Below are 18,809 nucleotides of genomic sequence, written 5' to 3'. Positions count from 1 at the left end.
TTACTGTAGACCCCAGTGTATCACTTTCCTATTGCTGCTGTAACAAATTGCCACAAACTAAGTGGCTTAAAAGAACACATTTATCTCACAGTTCTGTAGGTCAGAAGTCTGACATGGATCTCAATGAGCTGAAAACCAAGGCATAGGCAAGGCTGTGTGCCTTTCTGGGGGCTCTAGGAGAGACTCTCTTTCTTTGTCTTTTCCAGCTCTAGAGGCCAGCCACATTCCTTGGCTTGTGGCCTTTCTTCCAGCTTCAAAGCCATCAACAGTGGGTTGAGTCCTTTGCACATTACATCTCTCTGACCCACCTTCTGTCATCCCATCTCTCTCTGGCTTTGACCTCGGCTTGGAAAGGTTCTTTGCTTTTTTTTTTTTTTTTTTTTTTTTTTTCTGAGACAGAGTCTTGCTCTGTCACCCAGGCTGGAGTGCAGTGGCCCCATCTTGGCTCACTGCAAGCTCCACCTCCTGAGTTCACACCATTCTCCTGTCTCAGCCTCCTGAGTAGCTGGGACTACAGGTGCCCACCACCACGCCCAGCTAATTTTTTGTATTTTTAGTAGAGATGGGGTTTCACCATGTTAGCCAGGATGGTCTCGATCTCCTGACCTCGTGATTTGCCCACCTCAGCCTCCCAAAGTGCTGGGATCACAGACGTGAACCTATAATCTTTGCCTTTAAGAACTCATGATTAGGTTTGGCCCACCCCATCTCAAGGTCCTTAACCTTAGTCATATCTGCTAAGTCCCCGTTTTCATGTAAAGTAACATGTTAGTAGGTTCTGGGGATTATGACCCAGACAAATTTAGGATGCTATTATTCTGCCTATCACTCATGTTGGGGGAGATAAATCTCTTTATACCTTATAAAACTATGGAATGAATTAATGGAAAACGTATAGGACTTAGTATTACAGGTTGTGAGTTTGCGTCCCAGCACTGCCACTTGCTACCTATCTGACCTTAGGCAAGTCACTTCGCCTTTCTGAGCTTCAGTTCCCCTATCCACAAAAGGTGATAAATGTTACGAAACTTGCACTCAAGGGCTGTTGTGAAGAACAAATGAAATAATGCTATAAGATCCCGTAGAAATGTACATTTGACTTTTTCATTTGGCTCAGGTGTATTAGGAATATATGAACTAGTATTTAGTAGTTAACTTTCACATACCAATATCCTCTACCCTGACATGCAAGAGCTAATTAAAAGAATCTCTAAGTTCATCCATTTGTTTAACCCCCACCGTTCTCATCTTTGAACTAGGTACCAAGATACAATGACAAACAAGATGTGGTTCCTGCCCTCCAGGAACTTATAATGGGGGAGAGAGGTTTGAATTAGGAAGGGGCAGCCCAGCACATCACCAAATACTACCCTAGGTGATGGTAATGCTGGCGGTGTGCCCAGAGTAATGCCAAGTACAGATGAACAGGCCATCTAAAGCACACTGAGGGGCAGGGGAGACTTTTCAGAGGAATGGATGCCTATAATGAGTTTTAAATGAAGGTAGAAGCTAATTAAGAAAACAAAAGACAAATATTCTAGGAGTAAAGAATAGGATAACCAAAGGCACAGATGAATAGATAGACATGATGCATCCAGGGCCCTGTCGGTAAGTCCTTGTGCCTGGTGCTGATACATTCAGGGACGTGGCCAAGGGGAGGGCAGGGCCAGATCACCAAAGACCTCTCAGTTAAGGCAAGGAATTGAGCTTATCTCAAAAACTATGGAGAATCACTAAAGATTTTAAGCAGAATAACATAAACATATTTGTATTTTATAAAAATCCCTCTGGTAGCAGAGAGAATGACTAATTGGAAGGAAGCAGGATTGTGAGCAGTGAGAACATTTAGGAGCTACTGCAGTGATGCAGGAAGGGTGGAGGGGAGGCTGTGGTTTCAAGAGATGTCAAAAGGGTAGACCCTACAGTAGTAGACCCTATAGTACTTGGAAATTAAGCAAAACATCTTTGTGATTTTTTTTTAGACAGCCTTCTATAGGGAAGATCAGGGTTTCTACAAAAAGTCTTACATAACGGACCCAAATTCATAATCTCAGGAAATAGGGGGATAATTGCTTATTGGAAAGTTCACTGTGGTGTCTGACATTTCTATAATCAATGAGGGTCCTAAGCATTTTTCAGTGAATCTCCTTTTGGAGTTAGACTCCCTGTTGGTTTTCCTGATATAGTGGAAAGTTTGGCACAAGTTTTAGTATCTAAATCAGTAACATTAATGAAAGTATTGACTTACTGGGTGAGTCTGTAGAGAAATAGTTAAGTGCAACTTAGGCAATGACCCATCTTGGGAGGTAGGGAAGGGTGGGGGCGAGGGGTGAAGAAATAGCATGTGTTTCCCAAAACTGCCAAGAAATGTGTCCATATTGATGGTATTTGCTGATTGTTGCCCAATTTTCTTTTCACTAGATAGAGTCAATACTTTTTAGCACATTTTAAAAATTAAATCATATCTACATCATACCACTGCCTATAAGCCATGTTATTACATTTTTGCCCATAAATTTGGCATGTGGCTTCAAGCTCTTTAAACACAGAGGCAAATCATGCATCGGCCTGGGAGAAAACCACAAGTGACATTCTAAGCCAACCCTTCCACACAAAGGGTTGAGTCATTTGTCCTGCTTGCTGAAGTGGCAGTCACCCAGAGAACAACATCCTGGCCTTTCATATCTGCCAAGTCCTTCCTATGGTCAGAAAGCCTGCTCCTTCCTCAACCTTCCTTCCAAGATGTATGGAAATCTCAAAAGTCTAGGACCAGTCCTCAGGCCTCCTTTCTTATTTGCAAAGTATACCTTTAGGCATGGGGATTCCACAGCTTAACCCAGTGTGTGTGTGTGTGTGTGTGTGTGTGAGAGAGAGAGAGAGAGAGCAAGAGAGAGAGAGAGAGGATAGTCTTCTTCTGGAGTTACGTCTACAAAGTTTCCCAATATTTTTCATCTCATTTCAAAGACTCTGATGTTAACAGCAAACCTGAATAATAAAAGACTTAAAAAGAGATTACTCCTAAAAGATGCTTAAAGAAACGTAACACAAAGAGAGAAAGGGGCACTTTAAGGGTTAAACCCTCCTGTGTAGGCCACCTACCATCAGGACCCACCAGCCACTGCTCAGATATGAACAGGGCAAGAGTAAGATCAAAGCCAGTTTACTCTATTTTCATTCATTCATTCATTCCTCTATTGAAAAAATATGTACGAAGGCCCCCACGGACCATCAGCTTGAAGTGCAATGCTAATGAGCAGCTGTCACTGTCCTTAAAGAGCTCTCAGTTCAGTGAGGGAAGACTGGCAAGCAAGCAAGGAATTGCTTAGCTGTCATGCCATTGGCTGAGTAAAATAAACCTGGAAGTAGTTTGAAGAGAAATCAAAATTAAGAGAAGGGCACTTTGGGGGATTTTTACAACTAGCCTTTTACACTTAAACAGGAAGCACCTTAGATCAAACAGTTAGGATCCAATTTGACCAGTTTTCCAATAATATCCTGCCACCTGTTGAAACGCAAAATAAATATGACCCTAGGCAAATCCAAATCATCTTTGGAGGGAAATGTATGCAATAAATATGAAAAAATCACTGATTTGTGATTTATGACCACAAGTACTAAATGTTTCATTTGCAATCTCATAAATGGCTGGCTAGAGCATGAAAAAAAGTTTAATTTTTAATAGTTTGTTTAAAATAATATTTGTCCCTATCTCCTTCCGTTCATTCATTCTTAACCATAGGATAGTACATGCTTATGGAAAATTAGGAGACCACAGAAAAGCATACGAAAAGATTATGAAAACTTCCACCCAATTATTAAATTAAAAATTGTGGACAATTAAGCTCCAACATAAAAAGCCAAAATGGCATGATTATGTGTGTGCCCTGGAGTTCGTGATGGCTGATTCTCTGATGTGTACTCTGCAGCTCTGTCGGGCCCCGGCCTTGTTCGTATGGTCACAGTCTGTGCTGAATCCCTCAAAACACATCTGGACAGGTTGGAGGAGGTGACCAATGAATCGGGCTATGTGGACGTGTTGACCCTTCTGCGTCGTGTCATGCTGGACACCTCTAACACGCTCTTCTTGAGGATCCCTTTGGACGGTACTGAAATTTTCACTCTCACATCCTGACCATCTGTCCTTTATTGAACAAGGAGCTAGGAGGGATAGCAGACCAAAGGAATCACATGCCATTTTCTACATTGCTCTTGTTTAAACATTTCTAAGTACTCCTCATTTTTTTCCCTAGTGTTTCTGCTTTGTTCACTTATAAAATATAAATTTCCATAAAGTAGGGGCCAGCATCTACTAGCCTTTTGTATCTTTCCTCATTACTCTAGGAAATAGAATTCTACCCACTGTTGAAACTTAACAAATGTGATTAGTTCATTTGGTTATTAACATATCCTACCACCAATCAACTTTATATATTTAACCATTTCCAATTGTTCTTTTGGGCATGATATATACATACATATATACATATATACCCACACATATATACACACACTCCTCCCTCAAAGCTACTAAACATGAAAACATTGTGCCTATATGATAAAAATGTCGATATTGCTGGTGATACTGATGCTGATGGAAATGACGATATTAGCTGCCATTAACGTAGTATCTAATGTGTGCCAAACAATATTAAAAATTGCTGTATATACATGTTTGCCATTTATTATTTATAACCTTAACAAGATGTCTCACTCATAAGGCTACCTTCCGCACTATGATACAGAAATGAATATTAAAACATGTGCATGCTCATGTCAAACTCATAGAACTTGATTTTATTTTGGCAGGATTAAACCAATTTGCAACTTGAGTACAACTGCCAATATTTCAGCTAGTTCTTGAAAAGTTGTGCCATTGTGCAAAAGTCCTTGAATTATTTGATAACTTTTTAACCTAATGATCAAACACCTGACAGGAATGGAATTCACTGGACTTGTACCTAATTGTTTTACACTGTTTTCTATGGGTTACATTTTTTATTGCCATTGTGACCTTTATCCACACACTAACCTGGAAAGTATAGGAATTAAAGAATTGGCATTCTTTCTGATACACCCTTTTTGTTTTCTTCTTAAAGTCATTTATATTATGTATTACTCTTAAAGAATGTTTTAGTCTCCATTTTAGTAGTCTGTGCATAAGGTACTAATACATGTACACAAAGAAAAATTCACAAGCCCTTTCAGGTGTCTTTTAGAACATTATTTACCACTAAATATTTATACAGTTGACATAATGCTTATTATGCCCTTGAATAATAGAATTTGTTTTGTTTTTACTTCTTATCCATAAGCATTGGCCTTATATTGCCTCAAGAGGAACAGAATTTATTATTAAACAAGATTCTTAAATCCATAACTCATATTGTGACTTCATACATTTTGTAACCCTAGTAGTGAATATACCCTAAAAACCTATAAATCCTCCCAAATCACTCTACTGATGAAAAAAAAAAACTGTGCATGCAACTCTACCACCACCAAAAAAACAAACATTAATCATTTGAGTAGTTTGGTGGTTACCAGAGGATGGGAAGGGTAGTGGGGAGAGAAGAGATGAAGAGAAGTTGATTAATGGGTACAAAAATAGAGGCAGATAGAAGAAACAAGACCTAGTGTTCAAAACATCAGTGTAGTGAAGAAAATAAATAATAATCTATGTACAACCAAGTAGCTAGTAGAGAAAATTTGAATGTTCTCAGCATAAAGAAAAGATAAATGTTTAAGGTGATGAATATCCTCATTACCCTGATTTGGTTATTACACATTATACAAATCTATCAAAATATTACAGGTACCCCTAAATATGTATATCCATTATGTATCAATAGAAAATCATTTGGATTAATTCCATTCTACTGTTGGCATTAAGTATGTACAACTCAATGTGACTTTTCCTGAATTAACTTACACCAGTGTTCATTGATTCATACATTCATTCATCAAACATTTATTGATTGCCTATTTTATGCCAGGCACTGTTCTAGGTTCTGGGGACATAACAGTGAGCAAGACAGATAAAATTCTTGCCTTCAAGGGGCTTACATTCCAGTGAGTGATGTGGACAGGAAAAGAAATAGATATCTAATAAAATATTAGGCAATAATAAGTGGCTTGAAGGCAAAATAAAGCAGGGCAAGAGGACAGGAAGTGAAGGAGGGCAACAGTGGGTGTGGGCACAGATGTCATGGAGAGGGTGGTTAGAAAAGGCCTCTGCAGAGAAGACATTTGACCATAGCTCGAATTTAGTGAGGCCACAAGCCACAGGCAGATATGAGGGAAGAACACTCCAGGCGGAGGAACAATGCGTACTTTTAACACTTGCCCCAACCAGCTGAACTGGAACACATGCTACCTGGTATACCACACTTGGGCACATAGACAAGCTATAAGCCCTCCCTATTGCCGCATCTCCCCTACTCCAGCTACTCCATACAAGAGCTGGAGACACTTCATCTGATGGCCATTTGGATGGGAGCCCGCAATCACTTGAAGAAGTTTTAGTCACACTTTCTCACCTGATCTCTTTTCAGGCAGGGATGCCACTCCCAGGGTGCCTGTTCTACAGACATCACTTCTAAAGTGAAACAGGCATGTATTTTAAAAGTCTAGGCTTCCAGGTCCCCCTCTAGCCTTGCCTCATTAGGAAGGATCATATAAAAGGAATTGTAAATCTCTCCATTCATTTTTGGATGCAGACTATGATGCTGGCAAACCTGTGCAACCCACAGAGTTACATAATCCCTTTTCACAGGGGTCCTTGTTAAACTCTCAATTTGCCTAAGGGACCCAGTGCAAGCAAAGAGAAAAGGACATGGTCCTGAGGTCAGACAGAAGCAGCTCCAGCCTCAGGGTCTGCCTGTCAGCCACACTGGCTGTATGGTTTTGGGCAAGCTTCTGAATTTCTATGAGTTGCAATTTCTTCAACTGCAAAAGGATGACACCACAATGTCCATGGCAAGAATATGAAGATGAAATTAAAAATCTCTTTCACAAAGCGCCTAGCTAGCATGGTGACTGGTATTTAGCAGTTGGAAATATATGTCTGTTCTCTTCCCTTTTGTATATTATCTGGTATAATTTGAAAAAATAAGGGTTTATTTCCTCTAGTATTCAATTTAATTAAAGAGCATTTATTAAGAGCTGATTGTATGTGAGGCTTAGGACAAGGCATTAAAGAACACAAGATGAATTCTACACTCTGGACTGAATATAAATAACTATGAAAGCTATGTGATGAGTGTTATGGGGGAAAAATGAATAAAGCACCATGAGAACATGATTAGAAGCTATTAAGTGTATAATCCAGATAAACTGTCCACTTCATGGCTCTGCTTACCCAGCACCAAATGAAGTTAAAATGTGGTTGTTAGCCACCTAACAGGCTCTGCTTTTTACACTCCCAGGTACCAGAGTGAAGGCCATAACAGCCATAATTACTAGTTCCATTTGTACAGAGAAACAGGAGCTAGTTGAAAGCTCAGCCCAAGGAGAATATGTGAAATTCTAGGCTGAAAACTTGAAAACACAAACTTGAAAACTGGCAACTCACTGGTTAAGTAGGCCAATTTGGATGGCAAGGAGAACAAATCAGTGCTTGATTTGTCTAGTGGTATTCACGTGGCTAAAACTCCTACTGAAGATGGAATCTTGCTGAGCTTAGAACCCCCAGACTGTTAGGAGAATCTGCAGGGAATGTTTTCTGCTCAGAGCAACCTTCTTAGGCTCACATTTTGCTCAACTGCTCTTTCTTGTGTGTGTGTGTGTTTTTTTTTTTCCTACAGAAAGTGCTATCGTGGTTAAAATCCAAGGTTACTTTGATGCATGGCAAGCTCTCCTCATCAAACCAGACATCTTCTTTAAGATTTCTTGGCTATACAAAAAGTATGAGAAGTCTGTGTAAGTAATACAACTTTGGAAGATTTATGAGTACAATTGGATTGGTTTTTTTCCCTTGTGTCTTTGCTGTTTTTGTTGGCCTCTCAGGTAACTTTTCTGCTCTCTAGAGCCCACAAGGGAGCTGTTGATTAAGTTGCTGATGAAACACTTTTTACAGCAATTTGGCTGCATTTGGCCAGACCAGAGAGTAAATGAAGCCTTTGGCTGGGCAGCTTCTCGGCAAGGGGGCTGAGTGTGTGGTCTGGGATCTTCAGCTTGGGAACTAGGACACTAGTGTATTTTGAGTTGAAGAGAAGGGTTGACTGATCCTGTCATTAATGTCTGTCAAAATTATCTTTGCACAACTAAAAAACTGGAACTACAGAATCAATTTATAGTTGTGTTGTTTTTGAATGAATTTAACATAATTCAACTTGTAAGAACTGACAATAGTCTCAATAGAATTTTTTCTTAATGAGTATAATTAACTTCAATAAAATGTGTGTGGGTTTTTGAAATTATGTATCTTGTGTTTTGGGGGTCCTGAAATTGTCACTAAATGACTTTGTTTTGGTCTTAGAATCGTCCAGCAGAAAACTGGACAAATGCCCAGTGGCCTACAGGCTAATCAATGGGCTTGTAGAGTACAGGTAGCCAGTCACTAAACACTGCTACTTCTAACCACCAGTGGAAAGCCTGTGGAATCTAGAAACAGGAACTCCTGTTTTGTGTCCTGTTTCTAATGGCCTTGGGAAGTTATTTAAAATAAGATATAACCTATCTTCTAGAGTAGGGGCATAGGTTAATGAGATCATATAAGTAAGGCAATTAGCATAGAGCATGGCACATAGAGGGTACTAAATATGTTAGTTTCTCCCTTTCCTGTGTTCATATCTTCCTCAGATGTTCCTAACCATCTCAAGTTCTCCATCTCTAAATGTCCCCAAGCTTGTCTGAAGACCTGACTTTATTCTACCTGTGGATTTTGAAATTCGATATTAGTTTCTAAAGAAGAAGCCGACTTGATGTTGTTTTGTTTATTCTCTCATGGTTGATAAGTACTAGGTGAAAGTTTTAGACACTTGGTTCTTTATACATTTCATTCCCACCAGAACTTATTGTGACTTGAAAACAAATAGATAAAAGATTCATCTCTTCCCTGTGATCAGAGTTGTTGGCAGTAGTGGTGGTCTGAAGAGTTCATTACATAGTTCTCAGTCATTAGTTTAGCCTTGGTCTTGGCCATTGGACCCATAGAAATTTATTGTATGAGTCTGTATAACGGATTCTCTTAGGTTTCTGCAGTTCCCTCAAGGAGCTCTCTATGAATTTAGAGGCTGGGGCATTCCAACACCTCCCAGACCATTTGGGGCTAGTGCCCAGATGGGAATGCTATGAGCATTCTCAGCCTACTAGGAAGAGGGCACCACAGCCCAGCTGAGTGAATATCTGTTCTTTGTATATAGGAGATGCTCAGCAAACATTTGATGAATGCGTGGATCAGTAGGGTATTTAAGTGTATAGGTGAACATGTCAATTAGAATTTGGAAGATGGATTTATTGTACATTTAACGTAATACAGAACATTGTTCCCTGAGATAAGGGAACAATACACTTACAAAGAACACGTACACTTAAGGACAGAGATAAGAAAAATTGAATTTAGATTAAGGTGACTTTATTTTTCATCCAGTCTGATCCCTTCACTTTAAAAGGATGTAGGGCCCAGAGACTTAAAGTATCTTACATAGAAAGAGAACAACCTGAACTAGGACCTGATCCCATCCCGTCCAAGTGTTCTTTCAACCACACTGCCAAAATGCCTATACATATTTATGCAGCTGGTAATTCATTCAACACATATTAGTGTTTACAATGTGGCAGAAACTAACAAGGCATGAGAATAAATATCAAGAATGATACCTAGTCACTGGAGTTTACTGTTTAGAACAGGAATCTCAAACTCAACAGTCTTCAGGACTAGGCAAATAAAAGCAGGCTATGGGGGCTGGGTGCAATGGCTCATGCCTGCAATCCCAGCACTTTGGGAGGCCGAGGCGCGCGGATCACCTGAGGTCAGGAATTTGAGACCAACCTGACCAACATGGTGAAACTCTGTCTTTACTAAAAATACAAAAAATTAGCTGGGCGTGGTGGCAGGTGTCTGTAATCCCAACTACTCGGGGCTGAGGCAGGAGAATGGCTTGAACCCAGGAGGCAGAGGCTGCAGTGGGCTGAGATCATGCCACTGCACTACAGCCTGGGTGACAGATTGAGACTTTGTCTCAGTTAAAAGAAAAAAAAAAAGCAGGCTATGGGAATGTAAGACAAGGGAATGGAGGTTCCTGTGGCAAACTGAAGAACACCTGACAGCACTCACAGGTTTTTTTATTTTTGTTTTTTTAATTTAAACATTGTGCCTGCCAAATCAGAAATTGGAAAACATTGTTAGATTTAGCCTTTTGATATCAATTTTTAACCCTTAACTAGAAGTCACAGGCTTGATTTCGCTACCAGTATCCAGAAATCTTAGCTAACTCTGGCACCTTAACATGAAGTATAGGGTCTATGTAATTTAAGGGTATTTATGAAGAAATAAAATAGTAATTCACTTACTCATAAGCAACAATGGTTTCAATTAAAGCAGATCATTTTACCTAAATACATGGCAAATAAATCTGTTTTGCTAGATGTCTAAACTGAGTACAAATAGACAATATTTTGACTTTTTTTCCAGCAAGGATTTGAAAGATGCCATAGAAGTTCTGATAGCAGAAAAAAGACGCAGGATTTCCACAGAAGAGAAACTGGAAGAATGTATGGACTTTGCCACTGAGTTGATTTTAGCAGAGGTACTGACCTGAACTAACTGTAATTCCCATGCCATATATGTTATGACTGTGTAGAGGTGTGTAAAGATCCCCTTTTGTAACTGTTGCATATTTCTGCTTTTAAATACTTTCTCTAGCAGTTCTGTAATCCCAATCCAAATAGCCCACACATTAGATATTTCAGTAAGGCTTTTAAGATTGGAACATTCTAGTAAGACTGACTGCTAAGATTGTGACTCTTCTGTGTAACAGTATAAAATATGAAAACAAGTTGGGGGAGGCCAAAGACACTACATATACATAGACAGTCAGCCTAATCGTTCATCTTTCAGCTAAAGATTGTCATGTAAAATGTCCACAGTCAATCACAGAGACATGTGGTTTCTATGATTTCATTTTGTTGAGGTTGTTGATCCTTGAGTGTCACCGCCCCTCATTTTTTTAAACTTTGATTCACTGTTCCAAATTTTTCCCATCTTCCAATTGTTCAGAAACGTGGTGACCTGACAAGAGAGAATGTGAACCAGTGCATATTGGAAATGCTGATCGCAGCTCCTGACACCATGTCTGTCTCTTTGTTCTTCATGCTATTTCTCATTGCAAAGCACCCTAATGTTGAAGAGGCAATAATAAAGGAAATCCAGACTGTTATTGGTAAGAATTTATCAAATAAATAATACATCTTAAAAACAATTTCTTCTGAATGTCCATTTCTTATGTCCTAAGAATCTGATATCAAACATAAAATTTTTTATAATTCGCTCCAAACAATAAAGCAAGACATTCTGTCACATTTGATTACACCAGATAGACTGAAAAGATAGCTCTTTCTGTGTTCTTAATCATAAAAATGATGCATGCTCATTGGGAGGAATTTAAATCACAGAATGATGTGTAAAGCAGTAAGTGACATCCCCCAATCCTTTCCGCTCTCCTCTCCAGTCTCATCCCCTCTCTCCAGTGGCAACCATTGTTAATAGTTTGCTGTGTATTTGCTAAAATCTTTTTCTATTTGCCCACAAACACATATTTATGGTTGGATTTGTCCATTTTACAAAAACATGGGATCATATACAATGTTCTGCCTACCTTGTCAGTTACAAAAGACTTTTGTGGACTCTCCCAGGGAAATTATCGTCCCAGGGAAGTGATCATCTATCATTTATAGCACTGTTTCTGGGCTTCAAGCAGCCCCTTCACAAATGAACTTCCAGTTTGTGGCAGAAGGAAGAGGAGAGGATGACAGCAAAGACAGGGGAGTGATACATTTCCCTCTCCACTCCAATCCAGTGATGCTAGCCCCTTCCTCTCCCCTGCCCTCTGCAGGGGAGCTTCCAGGTCCACACTCAGGTCTTCTCCAACTCTACCGCCTCACTGCTCTGTCTCTGCTTCAATTTCATCCTGCTCCACTCTTCTACAGAAACAAGGCCACCTTTGAAAGAAATCAAACTTGCTTTCTGGGAGAAAGCAGAATTCCTCATTTGACACTTCCTTCACATGAGTAATCTTTTAGGAACACATTTCTTACAGATGTGAAGAGATATCACAGAATGTGTACTTCCCTCTCTTGACTTTACACAGACCCTGCAAAACAAGTTATTTGGTTGTAGAAGGGCATCATCTTTTTCAAACCACTGGAGTGCTCCTTGAAATAGTTAAACATAAGGGAAAATTTCATCGAAGGGTTAAATATGGGAGAGAAGGGATCTGCAGATGCCTCACACAGGTGGGAAGTTTCCAAGCAAGGTAGATAGCAAGGATACAGAATAACATCTGGAATCCAAATTCCAGCATGTTTTCTTGAGTGCCTCCTAGCAGGTTCTCAGGTTCTGTGCCAGGTGCAGGGCTACAGCCTTGAACAAGCCAACACCACCCCTGCACTCACGGGGCTCATGGTCTGGTGGGAAAAAGAAAACAAGCTCAATACAGTAAAGAGAGACTGAAGGAGGGCATTCAGGGAAACCATAAGTCTTTAATACATATTGAATACAATTTATTTGAGAGGTGAAATGTACATGTACATGTTAATGTTCCCCTGACACTTCAAAAGGCCTCTGCAAAGATGGAAAAGCAGCAGAGCCATTTGCAAGCATCCATGCTCCCTCCTGTGTGCCACACACAGACTCGCTAACTACTTCCTAGTGAGCACCTTTGGTCATCTTCTCCATCATCTTCTTTTCTACCTCCCAACCCCAGCTATACAGGCCCCATTAGACCCTTGAGTGTGCCAAGGGCAGTATGTAAGAGGAAGGGCCATGAGAAGACTCTGACCAAACTAGACCTTTCCTCAGTGGCTTCGTTGTATATGAGACAGGGCTGCCTCAGGACCCTGGGCTATTTTTCATCCTGCAAAAGTGGCATCTCTGAAGCTTTACCATGTCTGGGAATAATCTAAGCCTCTTTGACCAGTGTCAGGCTAATCTGAGACAGTGAGGGTGTCCATCTATCCCCAGCTCACCTAGGGCTGATCTGAGGCACCTATTTTGTTGTGGTGGGGAGAACATCCTTGTCACTCTACTTCAGGTCTTTCTTGATGAGATGCAGAGGGACTATCAGTGACATGTATGGGCAGATGACTGCACAGGTAACCAGAAGAGAAAATTTCATTGAAATAGATCAAATCTGCCATCTCACTTTGACTCTGCAGCAGCCTGTGCATCATCTCTGGGATGGTTGTGGTGCCAGTTTGCTCGTTAAGTGAAGAGAGGAAATGAATGTCCCCTACAATTTAGAGTAGGGAACAAAAACTCAAAGATTTCAGAAACCAGGCAGATGAGATGAATGTTTGAAGCAGATTGGGTGTGGTCTAGATGGAACTGTATGATGTATGCCCCCTCTAAGCAGGTAATTGGCCACTCAGCGTCAGCCCATTATTGCTATGTGGGAATGTAAGTTCAGCATCACCAAATTTTCTGGACATTCAGACTTTTCTATAAACTCCACCAGTTTTTAAGGTAATTGGCTTCATATCTGAATTTGTATAAAACACTCTGTGGCCCAAGCATAACATATTTGGCCCTGGTTGCTGGTGTGCATTAGAATTAGAGCCACAACTTTTTTCAACCAAGAGCAAACGGTTCTGTGGAAAAAAATAGAAGCTTTAATACCAATCACAGATGGAAACTAACATTACCTTCTTTGTCCCTTTTATCTGTTTCCACAGGTGAGAGAGACATAAAGATTGATGATATACAAAAATTAAAAGTGATGGAAAACTTCATTTATGAGAGCATGCGGTACCAGCCTGTCGTGGACTTGGTCATGCGCAAAGCCTTAGAAGATGACGTAATTGATGGCTACCCAGTGAAAAAGGGGACAAACATTATCCTGAATATTGGAAGGATGCACAGACTCGAGTTTTTCCCCAAACCCAATGAATTTACTCTTGAAAATTTTGCAAAGAATGTAAGAGCCCTTCCTTAAAACTGAGTGTGCCACTCTTGAAAATGTCAACTGTTAAATCCTCTCTGGTTCTTTGTGTTTGCACCATAAATACTTCATTTTTCTTACTCATTCCCTCTGCCACCTCACCAGGAGCACACATGTCCCCTAGCTTGGAGCAGGGCTCCCGTATTCATCCTCAAGCCTTCAAGGATGTTGGGTCTCCAGCTCTAAGAAGTATCTACATGGTGGCCACAAAATAGGTCAAAATGTGAAAAAGCTGGGCCCTTCATTTGGCTAAAATGAAGTGATTTTTGTTTAACCCAACCAACCTACTTTTCCATTTAAACTTTGTCATCATGTCATCACATTCAGCTATAGCACCATCTGAGCAAAGGAAAGTCCACTACTGCTTCAGATGAAAATCAAATGAGACCAAAAGATTTGGTTTTTGCAAAGTGCCTTTGGCTCATCAAATGGCCCCATGAGCAGTAGGTCCCATTCTAAATAGGACTTAATAATTAGAAGAGAGACAGTTTTTCTTTTTTTATAATTGATGTGTACTACAGATTCCACCTTCATTATGTCAAATTTTAGGCAATATGTTTTTCAATCTGAATTACGTACGCAGTTCCCTAAGTGCCCTTTTTTCAATTTGCATATGGTGTAGAAACATGATGCTAAATAATTCAGTACTCTAATTCATTTTGTTTCTACACGGGCAATCCAGATAATGCTATGTAAATCAGTCAACTGATCAACAAAAATTTATTGAACATCTACTATATGCCAGGCACTAAGTCCAGATGTGGACAAGACAGCTGTGGTCCTCATGAATTTTCTGCATAACTAAAAATAGTTAGATGCTTGGCACTGAATAGGCCAGGAATCTACATCTTTGCTTGCCTTTATCTCTTATATGGTGTCACACAAAAATAATCTTTGCCTTAGTGACTTATAAAACAATAGCAAATCTGCGGCTATTCCACAGAGCTATCTGATTATACTAACACTTGCTGTAATAAGATTTGGTTTGCATTGCTTTACCCCAGCACATGAAAGGCAAAACTGGGGACTCTCTGAGGTTGGGTCAGATCACAAGGGGTGAATGAAATAGGACATAGAAAGGGCTTGAGTTCCAGTTGTTCATCTGAGGGGATGGAGGGCATTGTAGCCGATAACCCCAAAACAGTGTTCTGACTGACCCATGTTTTCAGAATGAATCAAACAGAGACTGAGTGACTCTAGCCTTTAATATTCTGGCTAACTGTCTGATCATTTTCATAGGTTCCTTATAGGTACTTTCAGCCATTTGGCTTTGGGCCCCGTGGCTGTGCAGGAAAGTACATCGCCATGGTGATGATGAAAGCCATCCTCGTTACACTTCTGAGACGATTCCACGTGAAGACATTGCAAGGACAGTGTGTTGAGAGCATACAGAAGATACACGACTTGTCCTTGCACCCAGATGAGACTAAAAACATGCTGGAAATGATCTTTACCCCAAGAAACTCAGACAGGTGTCTGGAACACTAGAGAAGGCTGGTCAGTACCCACTCTGGAGCATTTCTCATCAGTAGTTCACATACAAATCATCCATCCTTGCCAATAGTGTCATCCTCACAGTGAACACTCAGTGGCCCATGGCATTTTATAGGCATACCTCCTATGGGTTGTCACCAAGCTAGGTGCTATTGGTCATCTGCTCCCGTTCACACCAGAGAACCAGGCTACAAGAGAAAAAGCAGAGGCCAAGAATTTGAGGGAGAAATAGTCGGTGAAGAAACCGTATCCATAAAGGCCCGATTCCACCAAATGTGCTTTGAGAAGGATAGGCCTTCATTAACAAAATGTATGTCTGGTTCCCCAGTAGAGCTCTACTGCCTCAACCCAAGGGGATTTTTATGTCTGGGGCAGAAACACTCAAGCTGATTAGAAAGACCAGGCCAATGTCAGGGTACCTGGGGCCAAACCCACCTGCTAGTGTGAATTAAAGTACTTTAATTTTGTTTTCTGTGGAGGTGGAAAAGCAACATTCATAGTCTTTGGAGAAATGCTTAGAAATTCAGCATTTGACCCTTGCTGTGAATTAAGCCCAATTAATTCCTGTTTGTTCACATATGATCTGTCTGTGGCAAAAGTTTAATCAGAGGAAATTCTTTCCCAGTCTGTCGATTTATGCCTCAGCCACTTGCCTGTGCTACAATTCATTGTATTACCTGTAGATTCAGGTAATACAAACTATATATAATCATCAAGTAATACAAACTAATTTAGTAATAGCCTGGGTTAAGTATTATTAGGGCCCTGTGTCAGCTGTAGAAAAAAAAATTCACATGATGCACTTCAAATTCAAATAAAAATCCTTTTGGCATGTTCCCATTTTTGCTTAGCTCAATTAGTGTGGCTAACCAAGAGACAACTGTAAATGTGACATTGATTTGCTCTTACTACAGCTTCAGTGACTGGGGGAGGAAAAGTCCCAACCCAATGGGCTCAAACTTCTAAGGGGTACTCCTCTCATCCCCTTATCCTTCTCCCTCGACATTTTCTCCCTCTTTCTTCCCATGACCCCAAAGCCAAGGGCAACAGATCAGTAAAGAACGTGGTCAGAGTAGAACCCCTGAAGTATTTTTTAATCCTACCTCAAAATTTAACAGTTACCTGAGAGATTTAACATTATCTAGTTCATTGAATCATTGTATGTGGTCATGGATAAATTGCACACCTTGGAATTTGCTTTCTAAAGGAAATCAAATGAATGGAGGAACTTTCCAAACACCACTTTACTTGTGTTATATAGCCAATATAACTATCTCTACTGAATGTCATTGAAAGACTAAAAAATTAAACTTATTTACAAATAGGTAAATATTTGTCATTGAATCCATTGCCATCCCATTTGACTATTCTTTTCATCCTACTGTCTAGTAATAAGCTGAGTATAAGATGACAGTGTAATCTCCCTGAAAGCAGGAGCTACTTTCTTTCTTTTGTCATCTATTTCCATCCCCATTTCCCCGTCCTGTCTCCCTGTATTCACTCCCAAGCTCAGTTCTGAATAGACATTCCTGCTCAGAGATACTCCCAACTGATGCAGAAACCAAATAAAGAGGTAGGTATTCCAAGAATTCAAGAATGGACATTAGTAAAGAATAAAACATTTATTTGAGCTTGGAATTATTTGGATCATCTATATGGCCTAAAAATATATGGACTATGCCTGTGTACCTGAATACGTATGTAGTCAGGTCAAGACAATCATCCAAATAACTTAGACCCCTAAAAGCAAGGCCAGGATTTGCGATTTAATGTGTCCCAATTAATTCACTTGAAAATTAGTAACACTCTGTTTACGTTGCCTCTGGCTGGAGCTGCATGGTGGAAGAAGCCCAACTTTGGATCCATGTACTTCACCCATCCAATACTCTTGGGACATTTATGTGTATTTTATCTGTATATATGAAGTCAATGTCTATGTCTACACAGTCAAAGTGAAATGAATGTTTGATATAGCTGTACATAGATATCTATTTTGCAGATACAAAAATATCCTGGGGGAAAACTGGGAGTGGAGGGGTGGGGGGTGGGAGTGAGGGACATGGGGGAGGGACAGGAAGAGGAGAAGTGTTGGTTTGAACGATCCAAGCAAACTCTCCCAGAATCAAATTACCTGGGTAGTTGTTCAACTTTTCACTCTGCTTAGCCTGTATAGACAAACCCCATATGTTTATAGAGGCTTGGCCTTGGAATTCTGGAATACCATTGGCTTTTCAGTAGTCTGATGAACACATATTTGAAAATTCTATTATCTTCAGAATTTTGCCTCATTGTTAAGTGCTTAACTGTCACTCTTGAATGTGCAATGTGCTGTGGATTCCATTTTCATCAGTTCTGAAAGAACTGGAATGTGTAAATTATCAGTGAAATGCATGCATATAAGGGCTCTATCATTATCAAACTGTAAGGACAATTGTACCCTTCTATATCTTTGGGCATGCTAGACACCCCCATGCCTTCATTGAGATCCCATTTTCCCCCTCTCAAGTGGAAAATAATCACATCCAGCAAGCTCTCTCATTATTGAGAAATACCATTTGGAAATTGCCACTTTTTATTCCTAAGCAACACCTTTCACTGTTCATGGTGCTAATATTCCACAAAAGCATGTGCCATTGGCCCACTGAAGGATAGAGGGACCCTTTACAATCTATATCAGCCGGGCTCTGGGACTGAATCTCTCACCTATTCTTGCAGAAAGACATACTAATTAAACCTTGTCAAAGTAGTAAGTCAAATGGAGCGTATGATGCTTTCAGTTGCTCTTAGCTCAAAGAACAAAGTCAAGGGATTAACCCTTCAGGGCTCAATCCTGTCAGGGCTTACCTGTTTCAACTTCCTCATTTCCTTTCTGCAGCTTTTAGCAGGTATTGGCCTATTCTAAGAAGTCAATGGCCATCACCCTGTTTCTACCAGGTCAACAAGACAATGGAATGTATTTAGACAGGGCAACCCCCATTCATCAAGTCCAGCCCATTAAGTATACCCTGCTCTCTCCCATCAAGAAAACATTTCGAAGTGTAAAACAAATGAGAGTCATAAGAAAACGATAATTATCATAAGAATAACTTTGAATCCACTGTGATTTATAACCAAAAGCAAATGTTTCACAAACCTCAGTATTTTAATTTGTTAGCAAAA

General features: G+C 40.1%; 1 protein-coding gene across 4 annotated transcripts in view; it reads left to right on the top strand.

The window, feature by feature from the left end:
* CYP19A1 (cytochrome P450 family 19 subfamily A member 1) overlaps positions 1 to 18,396 on the top strand; it is a 129,957-nt gene extending 111,561 nt beyond the window's left edge. For all 4 annotated transcript variants that reach the window (XM_055363007.2, XM_063698547.1, XM_031002137.3 and 1 more), the window contains 6 exons: positions 3,927 to 4,103; positions 7,803 to 7,917; positions 10,634 to 10,748; positions 11,219 to 11,381; positions 13,891 to 14,132; positions 15,396 to 18,396. In XM_055363007.2, the coding sequence (XP_055218982.1) occupies positions 3,927 to 4,103; positions 7,803 to 7,917; positions 10,634 to 10,748; positions 11,219 to 11,381; positions 13,891 to 14,132; positions 15,396 to 15,644 (1,061 nt within the window). In that variant the 3' untranslated portion in view covers positions 15,645 to 18,396. The remainder of the gene's footprint in view (positions 1 to 3,926; positions 4,104 to 7,802; positions 7,918 to 10,633; positions 10,749 to 11,218; positions 11,382 to 13,890; positions 14,133 to 15,395) is intronic.
* The last annotated feature ends 413 nt before the right edge of the window (positions 18,397 to 18,809 follow it).

This window comes from Gorilla gorilla, chromosome 16, assembly GCF_029281585.2.
Source record: "Gorilla gorilla gorilla isolate KB3781 chromosome 16, NHGRI_mGorGor1-v2.1_pri, whole genome shotgun sequence".
Classification (NCBI taxonomy): Eukaryota; Metazoa; Chordata; class Mammalia; order Primates; family Hominidae; genus Gorilla; species Gorilla gorilla.
The sequence above is the reverse complement of the archived record's forward strand: the minus strand, read 5'-3'. Positions and strand labels throughout refer to the sequence as shown.